A 16,294-nucleotide genomic window follows, 5' to 3' on the forward strand; every position below is an offset into this window, starting at 1 on the left:
TACAGCCTTATTCTAAAATGGATTTCAAAAAAATGTTCTTCATCAATCTACACACAATACCCCATAATGACAAAGCGAAAACAGGTTTTCAGAAATGTTTGCAAATGTATTAAAAATACAAAAACAGAAATACTGCATTTACATAAGTATTCAGACCTTTTGCTACGAGACTCGAAATTGAGTTCAGCTGCAGCCTGTTTCCATTGATCATCCTTGAGATGTTTCTACAACTGGATTGGAAATTCAATTGATTGGATATGATTTGGAAAGGCACACACCTGTCTATAAGGTTCCACAGTTGACAGTACATGTCAGAGCAAAAACCAAGCCATGAGGTCCAAGGAATTGTCCGTAGAGCAGAGACAGGATTGTGTCGTGGCACAGATTTGGGGAAGGGTACCAAAAAATGTCTGCAGCATTGAAGGTCCCCAAGAACACAGTGGCCTCCATCATTCTTAAATGGAAGAAGTTTGGAACCACCAAGACTCTTCCTAGAGCTGGTCGCTCGGCCAAACTGAGAAATCAGGGGAGAAGGGCCTTGGTCAGGGAGGTGACTAAGAACCTCTTAAACTCTTACTTAGAGTCAAATGAAGTTCTTTCAGGGCCGTCGATGTGTCTGCTTGGGGGGGGGGGGATATACATGACTGATTATGATCGAAGATAATTCTCTTGGTAGATAATGCGGTCGGCATTTGATTGTTAGGAATTCTAGGTCAGGTGAACAAAAGGACTTGAGTTCCTGTATGTTGTTATGATGACACCACGTCTCGTTAATCGTAAGGCATACACCCCCGCCCTTCTTCTTACCAGAGAAATGTTTATTTCTGTTGCGCGATGCCTGAAGAAACCAGGTGGCTGTACTGACTCTGATGACGTATCCCAAGTGAGCCATGTTTCCGTGAAACAAAGAACGTTACAATCTCTGATGTCTCTCTGGAAGGCAACCCTTGCTCGGATTTCGTCTACCTTGTTGTCAAGAGACTGGCCATTGGCGAGTAGTATGTTCGGGAGCGGTGCGCGATGTGCCCGTCTATGGAGCCTGACCAGAAGACCGCTCCGTCTGCACCTTCTGCGGCGCCGTTGTTTTGGGTCGCCGGCTGGGATCCGATTCATTGTCCTGGGTGGTGGATCAACCAGAGGATCCGCTTCGGGAAAGTCGTTTTCCTGGCCGTAATGTTGGTGAGTTGACGTTGCTCTTATATCCAATAGTTCCTCCCGACTGTATGTAATAAAACTTCAGATTTCCCGGGGTAACAATGTAAGAAATAACACATAAAAAAACAAAATACTGCATAGTTTCCTAGGAACGCGAAGCGAGGCGGCCATCTCTGTCGGCGCCGGAAGTTATACTGTATTCTATCTATTGCATCTTAGCCTATGCCGCTCTGTCATTACTCATCCATATATTTATATTTATATATTCTTAATCCATTCCTTTACTTAGATTTGTGTGTATTAGGTATCCGTTTTGGAATTGTTAGATATTACTGCATTGTCGGAACTAGAAGCACAAGCATTTCGCAACACTCACAATAACATCTGCTAACCATGTGTATGTGACCAATCAAATTTGATTAGATTTTGATTAGATTTTTTTCAGCGGCAGGGACTGGGAGACTTGTCAGGATTGAGGGAAAGATGAACGGAGCAAAGTACAGAGACATCCTTGATGAAAACCTGCTCCAGAGTGCTCAGGACCTCAGACTGGGGTGAAGGTTCATCTTCCAACAGGACAACAACCTTAAGCACACATCCAAGACAACGCAGGAGTGGAATTGGGACAAGTCTCTGAATGTCCTTGAGTGACCCAGCCAGAGCCCTGACTTGAACCCGATCGAACATCTCTGGAGAGACCTGAAAATAGCTGTCCAGCGAAGCTCCCTTTTCAACCTCACTGAGCTTGAGAGGATCTGCAGAGAAAAATGGGAGAAACTCCCAAAATACAGGTGTGCCAAACTTGTAGCGTCATATCCAAGAAGACACGAGGCTGTAATCGCTGCCAAACATGCTTCAAGAAAGTACTGCATAAAGGGTCAGAATACTTATGTAAATGTGACATTTCCATTTTTTTATACAGTTGCAAAAATGTCTATAAACCATTTTTTTGCTTTGTTATTATGGGGAATTGTGTGTCGATAGTTTCCGAATGCACTATATATTTAGAGTTATTTTGCAACGTTAGTTGTGAAAAACAAAACATATATGGGCTGCTTGATACGACTATGGGCTATTGATCATTTGATAAAGTCAGAAAAAAAAGCTTGCGCTTTGTTCCTTGCCCCAGGCTGCACAGCTGTTCTCTCATCAAGTGATCATATTTTCTATTTTGAATTTAATCTTGTCTTTGCTAATATGTCATATTAGTTTAGATTTAGAATGGCCCATTACCAAATGGGCAGGAACAGGGGCAGGGGGGGGGTATTTAATCTGTATGCACTCCAACATCAAATGGAGGCCGCGCGCTTTCCCGCCGGTCCGTTTTTCTATGATGCCAGATAGGCTACTTCGGTTTTATAGCGGAGCTGTGCTTAATGTGAGCAGCTTATAAATATAACAACACTTATTTCACTTCACACATGAGCATGCTCTGGCTGTGTGTAACGGCAGCCTTCCTCCTCTTCGTCTGAAGAGGAGTGTAGCAGGGATCGGACCAAGACGCAGCGTATTCCGTGTTCAACATATTTAATGACAGACGAAAACGTGAACACTTACAAAACTACAAAATAACAAACGTGGCTTACCGATACAGTCCTTTCTGGTGCAGACAAAACACAGAGACAGGAAACAACCACCCACAAAATCCCAACACAAAACAAGCCACCTATATATGATTCTCAATCAGGGACAACGATTGACAGCTGCCTCTGATTGAGAACCATATTAGGCCGAACACAGAAACAGACAAACTAGACACACAACATAGAATGCCCACCCAGCTCACGTCCTGACCAACACTAAAACAAGCAAAACACATAAGCACTATGGTCAGGACGTGACACTGTGCGAGAGGTGACATTCTGTATGCCATTGGCTCTCCATTCCTGTTCCTGCAGCTACCCCAGTGCTTAATTTGGGAAACCAAGTGAAATCTGTTCGGGAACATCGATAGTAACATGTTTTCGCAATGAAAATATTTCACTAAACTGTTGACTGCCCCTTTGCGTGCTCGTGAAAATGAATAAAAGAGAGAGCGAAGGAATACTGTAAAGGAGAGAGAGGAGGAGGTGGAAACGCACGGTGGTGAGATATTCTGTGGCTAAAGGTGTCCGTCCGCCTATTAATTGTGAAAATATACACATTTCCCTATTAGGCGATTCAAAATCAAATTCACTATAATTGCTAATTGTAAGCCGCCCTACACGATCAATGAACTAACAGCATCCCCTAGGGCTGGCTGTTCTCTCCCAGACTCGTGGATAGAAATGTTGAAGTATAGCGTAAGGTAACCAATCCATCCAATGTGCATAATAATACAGTCCACACTCAAAGCGAATACTCAAATTTGTTTACTTTTGGAGTAAAGGCGAGACCAAGTTTGTAGCAAAGACATCTTAAATCAGTTTTGTTGTATGCTTTTCTGCTATGCGTAATATGTTGTAGGTTATGTATTGTGTAACAGCATCACAATAATCATTTGAATTCATGTTTTTCTTTCGTGCTTGGGCTCACAAGTCTATGCATATGCATAAGCTCCAATAGGCTATGCATAAGGTGTATTTAATTCATCATCACCGTAGAAAGCGCTGTCCATTTCGTTTCGTTGTGTTAGACTTTGAAACAACATCCGCAACGACCATGTTTTTCATTCGGTTTCGACCTGCTTTCGAACTTTCTTCAAATTGATCATCACCCAATTTGTAAGTCGCTCTGGATAAGAGCGTCTGCTAAATGACTTAAATGTAAATGTAAATGTAAATCACAGTGAGGTGAGTTTTTAAAGCATTATACTTTGGCATTGCTGTCAGAGTGGTTAGAGGGACAATAGAGCACTGAGTACCAGGCCATTAACAACCTGATGGTGGTTAGGGCACTATCAATGCATGTCCTGAGTGCATAAGAGATTACCTTAACTCACGTTGAAATTTTACTGCGGTCATGACTCCTGGTGTGATGGTAATACCGTCACTGCAACAGCCCTATTCTTATGTGACCTAGTTACAGTTTTGAATAAAATTGGCTTGAAAATCTATGGCAAGACTTGAAAATGCCTGTCTAGCAATGATCAACAACCAACTTCACAGATCTTGAAGAATTTTTAAAGAATAATGTGCAAATATTGTACAATCCAGGTGTGCAAAGCTCATAGAGACTTACCCAGAAAGACTCAAGGCTGTAATTGCTGCCAAATGTATTGACATGTAGTGGCTAGGGTTCATTATTCTAAATTGCCACTTCTATAAACACCTAAATACAGGTCTGGTTCCTTATGGGTTTCCATAGATGTGGCATTTTATCATCTGGAACCTTAGCGACTACATAAGTAGAAAACTATAGCTCTACTAGGTGTCTTCCATCAAGCGCAAACACCTGTCCTAATGAGTTACTGACACCATTTTTGCCCATAACCCCTCATTCTCTATTCTTACAGGTAAACCATAGGTGCCCACCTGGTGTCACAATAACATCCATAAAAGGCTTCTAATATACATACTGTATTTAACATAATGAACAGTTTACATACATTCTTCTACAATAATATGCATTCTCAATAGATTTCAATATCTTTCATAAATCAACCCAAATAAGTCTCTAACATCGAAATGGCTCTAACACTTACGTAAATGAGATATTTCTGTATTTCATTTTCAATAAATGTGCTAACATTTCATTACGGGGTAATGTGTGTAGATGGGTGAGGGAAAAAATCAATGTAATCCATTTTGAATTCAAGCTGTAGCACAACAAAATGTGAATACTTTGTGAAGGAACTGTTTGTCAGGTCGCTGAGTTCGCCTAAGCATCGACACCTCGTGGTAGAGATCAAGTCCTCTGGTCACAGACGTTCCTGTAGGATTGATAGAAATGCTGTCAAGCTCAAGATCAGATCATTGCCATTGAAGTGAAGGGTAAGACAGAACGACAAGTTTTTACACTTGCTGATCCAATTGATCAGCTTACATTTTTCAGTTTACCATCCCTTCATCCCTGTCTGTGAGGAATTATAACAACCCAGTAAAAATTCAAATATTCAGCTTGACCTTTTTAAATATTAGGTAATGTAATCATCACCATCTGTTGTTGCCCCATTGCTTGGAACTCCCCGCTTAATAAGTGGGCTCACAGGGAAGAGATTAAGCATGTTGATATTTCAGATCCACAAAAGTCAAAAATCTCCAGAGTAAATATGAGTCTGTCAAGCAGTGATGATGTCTGACGCGTGTGTGTGTTTGTCCCAGTGTCCCCTGCGGCGGAGCGTCTCCGCTATATCCTGGGAGAGGACGATGACATGCCCAACCCCACCCTCTTCACTGAGATGGACACGCTGCAGCAGGACGGAGACGAGCTGGAGTGGAAAGAGTCTGCTAGGTGACTTCTGACCCATAGATTACACACACACAGACATACGGAAACATAATAGAAACATACGGTAAAAGCCAGCCTTGACAGCCAATATCAAGCCTGTCAGGTTCATGCCAAGAAGTTGACGGTCTATGTTATAGTTCTAGCTATGAACTTCTGAGTCACCTGTAGTGTAGGCTCATTTATATTTTAACGTGCGTATGGTGATACCAAAAATACATTTCATAGAACAAATTATCCCATTCCTTTAGCATAGACAGATGTCATTCCAGAACCCACCAATTTTGTCATGAATTTCATGTTTATTATGGCATGCATGATGAATGAATGTCTGATTGTTGACATGTGTCATTCCCAAGACAAGCAGTCAGTGTTTACATCATACCAGTTTCGACGTGAGTGATTTGTCCCTTCCAACTCATGCCCTCTTTCTGTCCCTGGACTGGGGTGCAGGTGGGTGAAGTTTGAGGAGAAGGTGGAGGACGGAGGAGAGAGGTGGAGCAAGCCCCATGTGTCCACCCTGTCCCTGCACAGTCTGTTTGAGCTCAGGACCTGTCTACAGACCGGCACTGTGGTGCTGGATCTGGAGGGATACTCACTGCCTCAGATAGTTGGTGAGCATCACAAATTCCCCTTTACAGAGCGCTAATGCATGCCAAATAAGTGTTGTGTGATTCTTACCTAATGTTTAGAGTTAGTACTATTAACAGTTAGCCTAGTGTGTGCAGTGTATTTCAGTGATGCTAGCAGCATCCAGTAGTTGACAGGAAAGGCATTATGGTACCAACAAGGACATTAACTGTTGGTTGTGAGTGATACTACAAACAGTACTAAGACAACGTTCTCCTGCAGATGAAATCATTGAGCGGCAGATAGACGAGGGCATGTTGTCTCCTGACCTGAGAGAGAAGATCAGCTTTGTCCTCCTGAGGAAGCACAGGCACCAGACCAAAAAGCCCATCCACCGCTCTCTGGCTGACATGGGCAAGGCCAGCGGTGGTGGTGCCCGTGAGTGTCCCTCTGCTCTATGGTCAAGAATGGCCATCGGTATCCCTATACACATTAGAGTACTTCCGAAGGTTTACATTTGTAGCCTACGTATACACATAAATATATATATTATGCCCACTGCACAGGCTTTCTTATACTTTCTTTAATTGCAAATTATCAACAACAAAAAATGTATGCAGTCCTCTCAGTTTTATTCAGTTGAATTAAATCAACTTTATCCCCAAGGATACATTATAGTCTATCTCCTCAAACAGTCTCCTGTCTTCCTTACTTGAATTTCCTCCTCAGCTCGTAGTCCAGGTGCAGCGGCCGCATTCAACCGCTCCACAGAGGACCTACGCATGAAATCAGGAGGCTATGGTCGTCTGCGTGAGTCTCTCTCTCATCATCTCTCTAGAGCCTGTCTGTTTCTTTTTCTCTTTCTTTCACGCTCTCTTCCTGTGACTTCTTGTAATCGCTCTTAAAGATGCACTCTGCAGAAATCGCTCCTCCATTTCCTAGTTGCTAAAATTCTAGTAGTTTGCTTAATTTCAGTTTATATGACAAAACAAGCAAGTATAGTGTAGAGAATCATTGTACCATCTAAACGCTATGAAATATATTTTCCATAACTGAAAAGATTGTATTTTCAGCTGTTTGAATCTGGTGTACAAAACCAAAAGTAAAAGACGCAAAAACAAAACTTAAGAACGGGAAACATATAGCATATAGAAACTTGCTTTCAATGAGAATAACAGATCTAGAACATACATTTCTATGTGAATTTCGTTGGGTTACCCAAAAAGTGACATATTGCAGCTTTAAATATCAAATTATTTGCCGCTCTCTTTTTAGATGTGTTTGAAGCGATATAGAATACTACAGGGTTCTCCCTAAAGAATGTAAGAGAGGCGCTGCGCCACTATGTAAAAAAGTAAAAGAAGTAAAAAAAATATATATATACAGTACCAGTCAAAAGTTTGGACACACCTACTCATTCAAGGGGTTTTCTTTATTTTTACTATTTTCTACATTGTAGAATAATAGTGAAGACATCAAAACTATGAAATAACACGGAATCATGTAGTAACCAAGAAAGTGTTAAACAAATCAAAATATATGTTGTATTTTATATTCTTCAAGGTAGCCACCCTTTGCCTTGATGACAGCTTTGCACACTCTTGGCATTCTCTTAACCAGCTTCATGAGGTAGTCACCTGGAATGCATTTCAATTAACAGGTGTGTCTTGTTAAAAGTTAATTTGTGGAATTTCTTTCCTTAATCCGTTTGAGCCAATCAGTTGTGTTGTGACAAGGTAGGTCACAACACAACAACACACAAATAGATAGCTCTATTTGGTAAAGACCAAGTCCATATTATGGCAAGAACAGCTCAAATAAGCAAAGTGAAACGACAGTCCATCATTACTTTAAGACATAAAGGTTTCATGCAGAAAATTTCAAGAACTTTGAAAGTTTCTTCTAGTGCAGTCGCAAAAAACATCAAGCGCTATGATGAAACTGGCTCTCATGAGGACCACCACAGGAAAGGAAGACCCAGAGTTACCTCTGCTGCAGAGGATAAGGTCATTAGAATAACTGCACCTCAGATTGCAGCCCAAATAAATGCTTCACAGAGTTCAAGTAACAGACACATCTCAACATCAACTGTTCCGAGGAGACTGTGTGAATCAGGCCTTCATGGTCAAATTGCTGCAAAGAAACCACTACTAAAGGACAACAATAAGAAGAAGAAACTTGCTTGGGCCAAGAAACACGAGCAATGGACAGTAGATCGGTGGAAATCTGTCCTTTGGTCTTATGAGTCCAAATTTGAGATTTTTGGTTCCAACCTCTGTGTCTTTGTGAGACGCGGAGTAGGTGAACGGATGATCTCCGCATGTGTGATTCCCACTGTGAAGCATGGAGGAGGAGGTGTGATGGTGTGGGGGTGCTTTGCTGGTGACATTGTCAGTGATTTATTTAGAATTCAAGGCACACTTAAACAGCATGGCTACCACAGCATTCTGCAGCAATACATCATCCCATCTGGTTTGCGCTTAGTGGGACTACTATCATTTGTTTTTCAACAGGACAATGACCCAAAACACACCTCCAGGCTGTGTAAGGACATTTTGACCAAGAAGGAGAGTGATGGAGTGCTGCATCAGATCACCTGGCCTCCGCAATCACCCGACCTAAACCCAATTGAGATGGTTTGGGATGAGTTGGACCGCAGAGGGAAGGAAATGCAGCCAACAAGTGCTCAGCATATGTGGGAACTCCTTCAAGACTGTTGGAAAAGCATTCCAGGGGAAGCTGGTTGAGAGAATGCCAAGAGTGTGCAAAGCTGCCATCAAGGCAAAGGGTGGCTAGTTTGAAGAATCTAAAATATTACATATATTTTGATTTGTTTAACACTTTTTTGGTGACAACATGATTCCATATGTGTTATTTCATAGTTTTGATGTCTTCACTATTATTCTAAAATGTAGAAAATAGTAAAAATAAATAAAAACCCTTGAATGAGTAGGTGTGTCCACACTTTTGACTGGTACTGCATGTTTTACTTTATTTGTTATCATATAAGCTCATCTTTTGCTCTAGATTGCAGGAAATTGCAGTTACAGGTGTTAATAAAAGAGTCCAAAGGGGGGCATTGACTCCTCCTAGCCTCCTCCCCAGCCATACTAAGCAGCACCTCCTTGTTAAAAAGATTCTGAGGAGAAATGATCATATTTAATCCTCTTCAGGTCATGAATTCATTTCATTTGAAGAAGAAAAACTCAGTTGATTTTTACACGTGTCTTTGATACATAGAACACTCTCCATATCCTCAACATTGATATGATAAATTGTTCACATGTACTGTGTTGCTTTACAGGTCATGCCCATAGTAGGAGTATGAATGACATTGCAGACACTCTGAGCACAGACCAGGTGACCCACTAACGCAACATTACAACTCAGCAGGCTCAATTCAATCAAACATCCTTGCGGAGCGAAACTGCAGGTTTTACAGAATTATTGTCTTCTAATGGTTTTCTAATCTAAGTTAATTTAGGGTAGTTACATTACTTAAAATGTGCACTTCCTTTGTGCAGAAATTATATTAGTTTTCCGCAACGATGTTTGATTGAATTGCAACCAGAGTGTTTGTAGGAATTCATATTCCTTCTTTTGCAATGGCAAAACGTGTTGAGTTTGTGTATACATACAGTATGTGTTTGTGCCGAATTTTCAAAATCCATTTAACCAGTAAATGTGCAGAATTTTACATATACATTTTAATTAAGTGTGGCAAGCAGGTGTATGCTGCAAAGGATTTGTATTGCAGTTGTATTTCATTGTTGCCATGGGAGCCCCGATGAGAGTCAGCATTGTTATAATTCTCATAAAATATTTGATTGGGTTCGTTTTAGTGTTAGTGTCACAGAGCAGTTGGGAGCAGGCTGCCTCACAATTCAGTCTTTTCTTAGGGTGATTTAAAAGGAGAATTTAAACCCAGTGAGACAGACGGTCTCTTTAAATCCAGGAGAATTCCATTGTTAGCAGGGTTATTATGCTGTGAATGATGGAGGATGGGTCAGGCGTGTTGTGCTAAGCATTGGGTTGAAACGGATGCCTCTTTGACAATTTTATGCCCAAATAATTGTCTTGAGATAATGTTCTGGACAAATATGTTGGGTTTAACTCAGTAGATATGTGAATTAATACATCTCTGGGTACTTGACTGTTTCTGCATCTATTTGGCTAGCGTAAAGCAAAAACAGACTGGCTTCCAGGCTATCCCAATGTTTTTAAACTGCCCTCACTGTTTAGTCTATGGTTGAGTGCTTTATACTACACGTAGGGGCATACATACATACATACATACATACATACATACATACATACATACATACATACATACATACATACATACATACATACATACATACATACATACATACATACATACATACATACATACATACATACATACATACATACATACATACATACATTCATTCAAATCATGTACCAGTATGCTAGTGATACCGTTGGCCACGTTTCTTTCACACATTCAAGTCCCAGGCTACATTGGATTTTAGATTTTTTTTTTTTTTTACATGAATTAGAATTGACGCTCAGAGACCAGTTTTGTTATCCAGCAAAAACATATGCTGCCAGAAGAGTAGTGAGGTGAAATGTAATTATGTTTTTCAAACAGATCATTGAGTGGATAGATAGAAGCCTAAAGGCATTGTTAGAACACAATGACAATGTCAAGAAGGATAAATCTATTATAAGCACATATTGTATGGTTTCACTGTCATATTTGAATAATTTATTAGTGTCATATAGTGATATTTATGTGGGTATATAAAAAAACTACGACTTGAACTTGAAAATATGATGCAGTTTCACCTCAAATTTGTTTTTTCAGTTATGCTGACAAGAAATCCAGTGTCCATACCATACAGTATATGCCATGATGTATCAACTATTTTTGACTCCCTTCCTCCCTCAATAGCTAAGGAATAAGTTCATGAAAAAGATCCCTAGAGATGCTGAGGCATCAAATGTGCTAGTGGGTGAGGTGGACTTCCTGGATAAACCCTTTGTAGCCTTTGTCCGCCTGGCACAGGCCACCACTCTGGGAGGACTTACAGAGGTTCCTGTGCCCACCAGGTAATGGCTGTCTGCCTGCCTGTCTGACACATTACCATGTCTATTCATATTACCCCTTACTCCTCTCTGTCTGTCTATCTGTGTGTTTCTCTCGCTCTCTCTCTCTTTTTTTCTGTCTCTCGTCTTTTTCTCCGTATCTGTTCTTATACCCATGCAAATGTATTTTGTGAGCCCTAAACCATTTTTGAGGTGTCTATTTTATCCACACTACCTAATCTAACCTTAGTTGAATGCACTGACTGTAAGTCGCACTGGATAAGTGTCTGCTAAATGACAAAAATGTACAAAATGTGGTCTGTGGTCTAACATACTTTACACATACTGTAAATAATTGCTGCCTTACTTTCTCCTTTGTATCTGTTCTCATGCCCATGTGAGCACATCTTTTGACATTTTGTGAGCCATTGTTGAGGTACCTTTTTCCCCACACTACCACAGATTCCTGTTTATTCTGTTGGGGCCCACAGGAAAAGCCAAGTCCTATAATCAGATCGGTCGAGCCATAGCTACTCTAATGGTGGATGACGTAAGTGTCTGTCAATGTTTCCTTTTTTTCTTGAATACAGATGACATGGAAATACAGGCTTGATTGTCTGGCAACTTGAGTCAGCCAAAAATGTGTGGACTTTACATACTGATAATGAGGCCACCATGGCTTGCTGTTGGTAACGGTCAGCCTCTCCTGTCACTATCATGGGAAAAAACATTGAATGTCAGACAGGCAACAGCCTGTTATTTCACCATAAAAGACAGGTGTTTTGAACAGAGTCCCACCACGGTCATAAATTAGGAAGAGTTCCCAGGGTTTGCATCCCATTACTTTATGAGGGGACAAGACAGGCCCTAATATCAGATACGTTGTGCAGTGCATAATAATAATAATAATTTATCTTTCTCTCTCTCTCATCCCCCCCCCCCCCCCCCCCCCCCCCGCCGCCCCCCCCAGCTCTTTAGTGATGTGGCGTACAAGGCTAGAGATCGAGAGGATCTGATTGCAGGTATAGATGAGTTCTTGGATGAGGTGATCGTGCTGCCGCCCGGCGAGTGGGACCCCAAAATCCGTATCGAGCCACCTAAGAAGGTGCCCACGGCTGACAAGAGGTTGGAGTCATATTTAGGTTTTATAATCTAGTTTAATCTAGGTTAGTTCCGTTACCTAATAATTTCCACACACTTTAAAAAAGTCACCTCTAAGACCCAGATATGAGGTCCTTCTCAGTATTTCTGTCATCAACACTTCTCTTCCTGTGTGTATTCCCTCTGTTTACAGGAAGTCAGTGTACTCTCTGAATGAGCTGGGTCAGCCGAACGGTACGGCGGGAGGAAATGGAGGCCACGCTGAGGATGAGGAGATGCCAGTGGCTCACGAACTGGGAGAGGAGCTGGCACACACTGGGAGGTAGGCTACTGGTTGAGGACTGGGATTGACACCTTTTGCATGTATGTTAAGAGATTAGGAATAATGATAACATGAAAGGAACTGGGTCTGAACTAGGATAAGAGAGAAATGCTACTGAGTGAATTGAAATATGAGGTAGAGTACTTGAGTGTAACTGGTACTAGAGCTGGCCTTTAAAGAGACATTGGGACATCTAAATGTGCTTGAAAACGTCCTGTCTCTTGTTAATTCACATTGGGAACATTCACCCAGTGGATGGATTAGGGACAGATCCCAATTTACTGGGGGGTGGGGGTGGGTGGGGGGGGGGGGGGTCCAAAATAGGGGAGGGTTGTCAAACTTTTTTTCTTTGCTTTGGGGAGGGTTGCGTATTTTTTTTTATTGGGCACAGGGGAGGGTAGTGTGTTTTTCCCTGGTTTACATTTGCTCCTTTGGAGGTTTTACTATATAATTTATTCCATCATAGACATATTTCCTCATCCGCTTGCATGCGCCTCCCCAATAGAAAGGAAGGTGTTTTGGTACTTCCCATATGCATTGTGCTTTTCCGTGTGCAAATGTTTACTATACCACAGGTCAGTATATTCTAACAGTCTAACGGCCTATCCTGCCCTCTATCCACCATTCATAGTGACAATAGTGGTAGGTGGATATTTGTCCAGATCTGAAATAGGCCAACTAGCAATCATAACACACATAAAAACATTAAAAACGGCATCAATTTTTTTTATATGAATCGACAGGAACAAATAGGAATAGCTGATAGGCAGTGCAGAGGCCAGGTGTATCATTGCACATGAAAGAACAGTGAAAACATAAGACACACAGCTAAAAAATCTCCCCTATTCATCTTGTTTAGGGACAATTGTTACAAAATAATAAACGAAGTCAACAGACCTGAACAAACGAACTTACATATACACGAAGAACGCATGAACAGGTACAGACGACACAAACGAACGAACAAACGAAACAGTTCCGTGTGGTGCACAGACATTTTTTTACATTTTTACATTTTAGTCATTTAGCAGACGCTCTTATCCAGAGCGACTTACAGTAGAGTGCATACATTTTATTACATTTTATTTTTTATTTACATACTGAGACAAGGATATCCCTACCGGCCAAACCCTCCCTAACCCGGACGACGCTATGCCAATTGTGCGTCGCCCCACGGACCTCCCGGCTGCGACAGAGCCTGGGCGCGAACCCAGCCCAGCCTGGGCGCGAACCCAGAGACTCTGGTGGCGCAGCTAGCACTGCGATGCAGTGCCCTTGACCACTGCGCCACCCGGGAGGCCGTGACACAGACACGGAAGACAACCACCCACAAACAAACAGCCTACCTTTATATGGTTCTCAATCAGAGGAAACGTCAAACACCTGTCCCTGATTGAGAACCATATAAGGCTAATACCAATGACCTAAACATAGAAACACAAAACATAGAATGCCCACCCCAACTCACGCCCTGACCAACTAAACACATACAAAAACAACAGAAAACAGGTCAGGAACGTGACAACAATACAATTATTCTACCTAGACTAGCCTACAACATCACAATGCAATGAATAATTGCATTATTGTTTAAAAGTGAGTACAACATTCTATAGCCTACTCTAGGCTGCAGTGGAAATAGAATTTGAATAACAGACCAGTTGTGGGTCCACTCAACAGTTTATAAGGTCTAGAAAGACACAGTAGCAGGCCAGTCTGACTGTATTTTTTACTGCTGATACTGAATATGCTGTCTGTTGCACATCATCATTCTCCCCCAAGTTGTCCTATAATAATGTGGCCACATATACTCCCAGCAGGCCCGGTTATTCAGGAAAGCTTAACACATGCTCTACCTCCTCTCCAATCCGAGCGGTATTTACACACAGACTTTTATCTGCAACAAGTCAATTTGATGGAAACACAAGTCTGATGGGAAAATGCTCCAGGGTTTCCCTTAGCTGGTAAATGCTGGCATTTGGCTGATAAAAAATAAAAAGCTGATAAATTACATTGTAGCAGGCCAAATTGTCCAGGAGAGGTTGTCTATCATAGCCGACACCCCGAATTTGCGCTTCAGCGCCATTCTCTCACGCCTTGCGTACACATGTGCCTGCTTCTGAGCAGAGAGAGAGCAAGAGAGGAGCCTTGGCCTAGGCCACTGTTGATTTCAAAGATGGAGGCCCTTTTCATTGAAGTAAAACCAAAGATAGAGGAGAAAGAGTTTGCCTATAGTGAAAAGAGGGGGATATAATATTTTAATATTGTAGTGGACTAAGATGAGAAGAATGCAGGGTACTGTACAACTCCTTATTTATGTAGGATTCAATTTTAAAACTTACATTTATTTATAATAATTCGTTTTTTATCCTTTTTATTATTATCATTGTATGTCATTGTTATTATTGTAAGCCTATTTACTGAACAAAAATATAAACGCAACATGGAACAATTTCAACGATTTTACTGAGTTACAGTTCATATAAGGAAATCAGTCAATTGAAATAAAGTAATTAGGCCCTAATCTATGGATGTCACATGACTGGGCAGGGGAGCAACCATGGGTGGGCCTGGGAGGGCATAGGCCCACCCACTTGGGAGCCAGACAGTTTTTCCTCACAAAAGGTCTTTATTACAGACATAAATACTCCTCAAATTCTTCAGCTGTCCGGGTGGCTGGTCTCAGATGATCCCGCAGGTGAAGAAGCCAGATATGGAGGTCCTACGCTGGTGTGGTTACACGGGATCTGCGGTTGTGAGGCCGGTTGGACATACTGACAAATTCTCTAAAACAACGTTGGAGGCAGTTTATGGTAGAGAAATGATCATTCAATTATGTGGCAACAGTTCTGGTGGACATTCCTGTAGTCAGCATGCCAATTGCACGCTCCCTCCTAATCCAGGCACTTGTCCTCTCTTGTCTGGACTACTGAAACTCACTGTTGGCTGGGCTACCCGCTTATGCCATCAACTCTTATGTCACCCCGCTCCTCCGCACATCTGTTGTAAAACTGCACGTTTTAGAGTGGCCTTTTATTATCCCCAGCACAAGGTGCACCTGTGTAGTGATCATGCTGTTTAATCAGCTTCTTGATATGCCACACCTATCAGCTGGATTATCTTGGCAAAGGAGAAATGCTCACTAACAGGGATGTAAACAAATTTGTGCACAAAATTTGAGAGAAATAAGCTTTTTGTGCATATGGAACATTTCTGGGATATTTTATTTCAGCACATGAAACATGGGACCAACACTGTGTTAGTGTTTGTGTTTATATTTTTGTTCAGAATATTAATTGAAACCAGTTCTTTAAATATGCAAAACCTGTTTTGTTTAATTCTGTTTAAACATTTTAATTGGCTACATTCCATCTGACCTGTCTTTTTTAATTGTGTGCCCCATATATAGTTTATGATAAGTTATAAGTAGCCTATGTCATTTGCTGGGTATGGTAGGCACTTGCCTTTGTTGGTAGCCTAATTGCTGCAATATAGCCTGTTCAAAACTTTTATGAAGGTTTAAATCAGTTCGCAAGTGTTTTGTTTCATTTCATTCTGTTTCATTCATTTTCTTTGGCCAAATTAAGTTACAACTGTAATGCTGTGTTTGCCACAACATAATAGTCTACTCCTATTTTCCCAAAAACAATGGCTTAACTTATATTTGATATTACCCTAATAAAGTTTAGAAACTTTTGTGAAGGTTTGGTG

General features: G+C 41.3%; 1 protein-coding gene across 1 annotated transcript in view; it reads left to right on the forward strand.

Annotated features, from left to right (window-relative positions):
• LOC120051470 (electrogenic sodium bicarbonate cotransporter 4-like) overlaps positions 1 to 16,294 on the forward strand; it is a 48,600-nt gene that overhangs the window by 13,010 nt on the left and 19,296 nt on the right. Inside the window, exons 3-11 of the mRNA XM_038998352.1 lie at positions 5,397 to 5,526; positions 5,974 to 6,134; positions 6,373 to 6,534; positions 6,820 to 6,900; positions 9,395 to 9,450; positions 11,027 to 11,184; positions 11,623 to 11,710; positions 12,131 to 12,285; positions 12,455 to 12,583. Of these exons, the coding sequence (XP_038854280.1) occupies positions 5,397 to 5,526; positions 5,974 to 6,134; positions 6,373 to 6,534; positions 6,820 to 6,900; positions 9,395 to 9,450; positions 11,027 to 11,184; positions 11,623 to 11,710; positions 12,131 to 12,285; positions 12,455 to 12,583 (1,120 nt within the window). The remainder of the gene's footprint in view (positions 1 to 5,396; positions 5,527 to 5,973; positions 6,135 to 6,372; positions 6,535 to 6,819; positions 6,901 to 9,394; positions 9,451 to 11,026; positions 11,185 to 11,622; positions 11,711 to 12,130; positions 12,286 to 12,454; positions 12,584 to 16,294) is intronic.

This window comes from Salvelinus namaycush, chromosome 1 (genome assembly GCF_016432855.1).
Source record: "Salvelinus namaycush isolate Seneca chromosome 1, SaNama_1.0, whole genome shotgun sequence".
Taxonomy (NCBI): Eukaryota; Metazoa; Chordata; class Actinopteri; order Salmoniformes; family Salmonidae; genus Salvelinus; species Salvelinus namaycush.